Raw genomic sequence first — 5,000 nt, forward strand, 5'->3', positions numbered from 1 at the left:
GGAAATATATAAAGATTTCTTTAGCAAAATCCAGTACTGATAATTTTCCGAGTTTTGATAAATAACATACTATTAACTCGGTTAGTTCAAGTGCACATCTACGGTATATATAAGGGTCAGAATCCCTCTTAGCGACATTCACTTCTGGATCAGCATGAAGTCTGCATTGATTCTGATCTCGGTTCTGGCTGTCTTCGGCCACGCTTCTGTGGTTCGAAGGTCTTCGGTAGAGCGAGGTCCAGCCAATGTCCGTTTAAGCGGTGACCGATCTTCTGCTGAGCCTCTCAAGCTGACTGTAAAAGCTTTAATGAGGAACATAATCTAGTCTGCTTCCCACCTCGCTCGCCATGGTGCGGAATTCAAGCTGCAAACAAACCACCACGCGACAGTCCAGGACAATTGTCATCATTGAAGATGCACTTGATGACTCCATCGTTAGTGATCTGTACCACGACCCGGAAACTGGCGCCGTGGTCACAGTGGACGGGACTCAGGTGGAAGGCCTGATAACACCTACACTGGCCATCAAAGCAAACACTGATGGAACTCATGAGGCACAGCGACAGTACACAGCCGAGCCAAACGCATACAATGACTATCTGGAAATTCCTGCTGAAGTCCGTCAGTATGAAGCTGAAGCTCACAGCTCGAAAAGTAGCCGAGGTGTTCTCAGTGTTACAGCTGAGCTTTACGTAATAGTTGATAGTAGCCTTGCTCAGCTATTGGGTTCCAACAGAAAGGTTAAACAATACCTATCTGTCTTTTGGAATGGAGTTCAGAAGAGATTTGACACAATGACTGATCCTAAAGTCAAGTTGATATTGTCTGGCGCTCTCATTGTCCGTGACTCCGCCGATGAGACTTATATAAATGATAATGTCCTACTGAAAAATTATATCCATGGAGAAAATACCCTGAACTCCATCAGCGACTGGCTGTTCGAGAAGAAAGGCACTCTGCCTGCTTATGATGTGGCCTACTTAATGACGGGTAAGGACATGGCTGATGTGGAATCGGGCATGATTCAGAAAGGTTTAGCTGGCATTGCTTGGAAAGGAGCCGCATGTGTTGTGGCCAGCGGCAACAAGCGCTCTTTCAACACTGCCATGGGTGAAGATATGGGGGCATACTATGTGGGCGTGATGACAGCCGCCCACGAACTTGCACATAATCTTGGCTCTCCTCATGATGGTAAAGATGGAGCAGAGGCTTGTTCCTGGGACGATGGATACATCATGAGCTATGTTGGGGGTAAATCCAACAAGCTCTTCTTTTCCTCGTGTTCACAAAAGCTCATGAAGGATTATATGACCAGTTCCGACGCTGCTTGCCTTCAGACCACCGAAGTAGGAGAACAAATTTCTCTCTCTTCTCAGTTGCCAGGGGAAAAGATTTCCATGGACGAACAGTGCGTCAAGCAAACTGGCAAGGCCGATGCCTATGCCTCGAAATCCGTATCTGAGGACTCTCTGTGTGTACAGCTGGTATGTCAGTGGCAGGTGAAGGATGGCTACAGCATCTGGACTTACACACAGTCGACAGGACGTCCTGCTGCCGAGGGTTCCGCTTGCAAGAGTGGTGGCTTTTGTATCAACGGATCCTGCAAACAAATGTAATTGTATCAAATTTCACTGATGACCTAATAAATATAGAGAGCATGATTAAGGTTTTCTTTTATTGATCGACTTCAATGATAACTTACGGCCTTTATATAACTGTATGTTGATGTTATGCTATAATCTGTAATGATACATCATTTTTTAATTAGAAATTATGAATTCAATTGTATTAATGGGTTTAGAGAAGAGTAAATAAATAGAGTTCATCTGAAAGAAATTCGGTTGAAGACGAACTATAAGCATATATTATATAGATTTTATGTTCCATTCTGCTGCACACCTAGACATTATGACATCAGATATACTTTCAAATTTAGCTTTAAAGAATAGTGTAAATGATGATTTGACCTTTTGAGTACTAACATAAGTAACAACGATATGAATATGAAAATCATCACTATGATATGTGTCTAAACCTATATACTTATATGTACGAAAGAGAAAGACACAACAAATGTAAAGGCTTCGCTTAAATTTATTTCAGATATAGATAAAACTATAGACGAATATAGTTTTATCTCTATGAATATAAGCTTTTATACACTGACATTTACATATGTATTTATATGTGAATAAACACGGCAATGTGATGCGTTTAGTGTGTTAGCATGAAGTTAGTATTATGTGATTGTTTGCGCAATTATGCTTTGGTGAGAAACGGATTGTTCATAAATCATTAGAGTGACAAGAGAGGTAGCACACAAGCGCCTGCACGCAAACCCTCACACATACAAATAGACACAAAGGTGAGCACCTACATGTGAAAAAATATATATATATATTTCGGAGAGACTGGCACATACTGGTAACAAATTCAATGTTTATGACCAAAAGTGCTTTCATAAATTATTTTTTGCAAGCACAAATGAAAGCTAAGCAACTTGCCATTGTCGCTTACCGATATATAAAAGGGTCACAAATAATATAAGCATTATGGTGAATCTTAAGATCAGATATTTCAACGGTTGCGGTAGAAAATTGAGTATGAATAAGTACAGTCGATAGATAACGTAAACCTACACCAGTATGCGTTCTAAAATAATAAGGATAAGGATAAGCCAGATTTGCGGAGCAGATGCTACGCCTGGCTACGCAGTGCCCAGTTACGTCAGTAACCGCCAGGTGACAGTGGAAATTACTGTTACTGCTCATGTAGTCTAGCCGACCATTGGGGCAGGACAGAAGTTCTCCTATTCCCCCTCCCCCCCTATTCCTCTCTGTTCTCCGCTTCCCTTAGGGCATCGCTCAGCTTCATGCCTGTCCACTCCGTGATGTTGTTCTCCCATGTCTGCCTCTCCTTTCTCCTTGCTTTGTGCCTTACAGAAATATCTTGGCAGCCTTGATGATCGGATAACATGCCCAAACTATTTCAGCTTGTTTTTTTTATACTGTGGTCAGGTCTTCATAGGCCCAGATGGCATGTTGTATTCTATTTTGCACCATCTCGTTGATGTAGTCATTATAAGAAATACCGAGAAGATTATAAAAGCATCGGATCTCAGTCGTCTGGATTCTTGTCCCTATGTCAGCTGTCAATGTCTATGATTCGCAGGGGTACAGAAATATTGACATGACTAGAGAACGTATCAGTCTGATCTTGGAGCCCTGTTCATGTTTGTCCTCTCTGTCACTGAAATATAGTTAGTGGCCTTCCAGTATTGATAATTCTCCAAAGTTTTTCCATCACACTTCACTGAGTCCTAGGATGTTCTAGGAGTACCTGCTCATCTCATGAACGAGTTCCTTTAATTTGCATGCTACTCTCAACGTTCTCACGTTCCAGGTACCAATGGTGATGCTTTTCCTGGCACTGATTTTGTTTGGTGCATCAGTCGCATACTTTCCACTTCTGCCTTGATACGCAGCGGCAAGCGCGGCCCTTGGTGACCTGGGCGACGACCGATCCGGTATGGGTAGTTATGGTTGGCATTTTCATGTGGTGTGTCGTGAGTAGGTGAAGCTTGGCGGAGCCCAACCCTCCCCATGCTTGATCACAGTCGACATCCACCGTCAAGGTGGCTCACCTTGGTCGTGAAGGGGTGGCCTTTGAAGTTCGTCTGGTTTCTCTTCCACCCTGGTGGTGACCTGCACCGAGGAGATCCTTCGCTCATAGGTGACGTGTTAACACCACCTCATGTGGCTTAGCCCGTCAGCTGAAGCAGAATACCGGGTTGTGGCGCTTGGAGCCAACATGTGAGAGATTAAGAAGAGGGATGAGGACCAATGATGCCCATCCACCCTACCAGGTAGGATACAGCATGCCAGACATCAAGTACTACCTCAATCCAGAGCCCCCTACACCCCCGCTTTAACATATCACTTGTAAAGACAAACAAATCGGATAGTATCGGCAGCTGAATTATGTCCACACTTGGAACTAGTGCGCATTTAGTATATTTGTAGACGTCTAACCTTACGTGGAGAACTAGAATAGAGAAACACAGGCAAAATGTTCATGGTAAAACATTTGCAGTAAAAAGAACGGAGTACTAATTTATCAATAGGAACATAAATGCACTGTTTTTATTGTAACCTTTAAAAAAAACTATTTCGAGATCTGCTACAGAAAGGCAAAGTACATGAAAGATAGGTTCATAAAGAATCATGGCGATTGTCTTGCTAAAGAAGGAAACGTATGTTTGGATATGAAAGATGATTATGACAATGATGATTATCGAAGACAAGCACACCAGAACAGGATGGATTGCTTGAAAATTTCGATAATGCAATTGGAAGTTCAGAAATACTCAGGAATCTTGGTACATACAATGCTGATGGATGACGCAAGTATCACATAGGATTTCAGAGGAAGTAATTGAAGCATTTGATAAAGATATTAAGAATGTACAAGCGAAAAATATCTACTTTCATTATCCTCATTCGATGTTCCCCATAATGTATGTATTAGTTGCAGCTCAACGAAAGTGTATAAAAAAAAGATACTTCACGAGTATCAGAGGCAATTGCCTCATTAATTGAATCTGAAATTGATGGTGATGAAAGTCGTTTAGATATTGGTGACGAGGAGAATGATTATATGTAATTTATGTTGATAATACTATTCAAATGTATCTCTTCATATCTTTATATATATATATATATATATATATATATATATATATATATATATATATGTAAATTTATATAAATATATATATATACATGTATATATACATATATATATATATATATATATATATATATATATATATATACATGTATATATAATATATTTACGTATATATATATATATATATATATATATATATATATATATATATATGTATATATGTATATATATATTTAATTATATATGTATATATATAAATATATATACATACATATATATATATACATATGTATATCTATATGTATATATAA

The 5,000-nt window shown here is 39.7% G+C and overlaps 1 protein-coding gene across 1 annotated transcript; it reads left to right on the top strand.

Annotated features, from left to right (window-relative positions):
• Positions 1-152: 152 nt before the first annotated feature.
• Positions 153-1,661, top strand: LOC122243665 (A disintegrin and metalloproteinase with thrombospondin motifs like). The gene is given in 4 exon segments (XM_043001302.2): positions 153-299; positions 302-347; positions 349-367; positions 369-1,661. Coding segments are annotated over 4 exon segments (1,458 nt in total). The 5' UTR covers positions 153-154; the 3' UTR covers positions 1,617-1,661.
• Positions 1,662-5,000: the final 3,339 nt, after the last annotated feature.

This window comes from Penaeus japonicus, unplaced genomic scaffold (genome assembly GCF_977035675.1).
Source record: "Penaeus japonicus unplaced genomic scaffold, GWHDUDI00000001_assembly GWHDUDI00000026, whole genome shotgun sequence".
Lineage (NCBI taxonomy): Eukaryota > Metazoa > Arthropoda > Malacostraca > Decapoda > Penaeidae > Penaeus > Penaeus japonicus.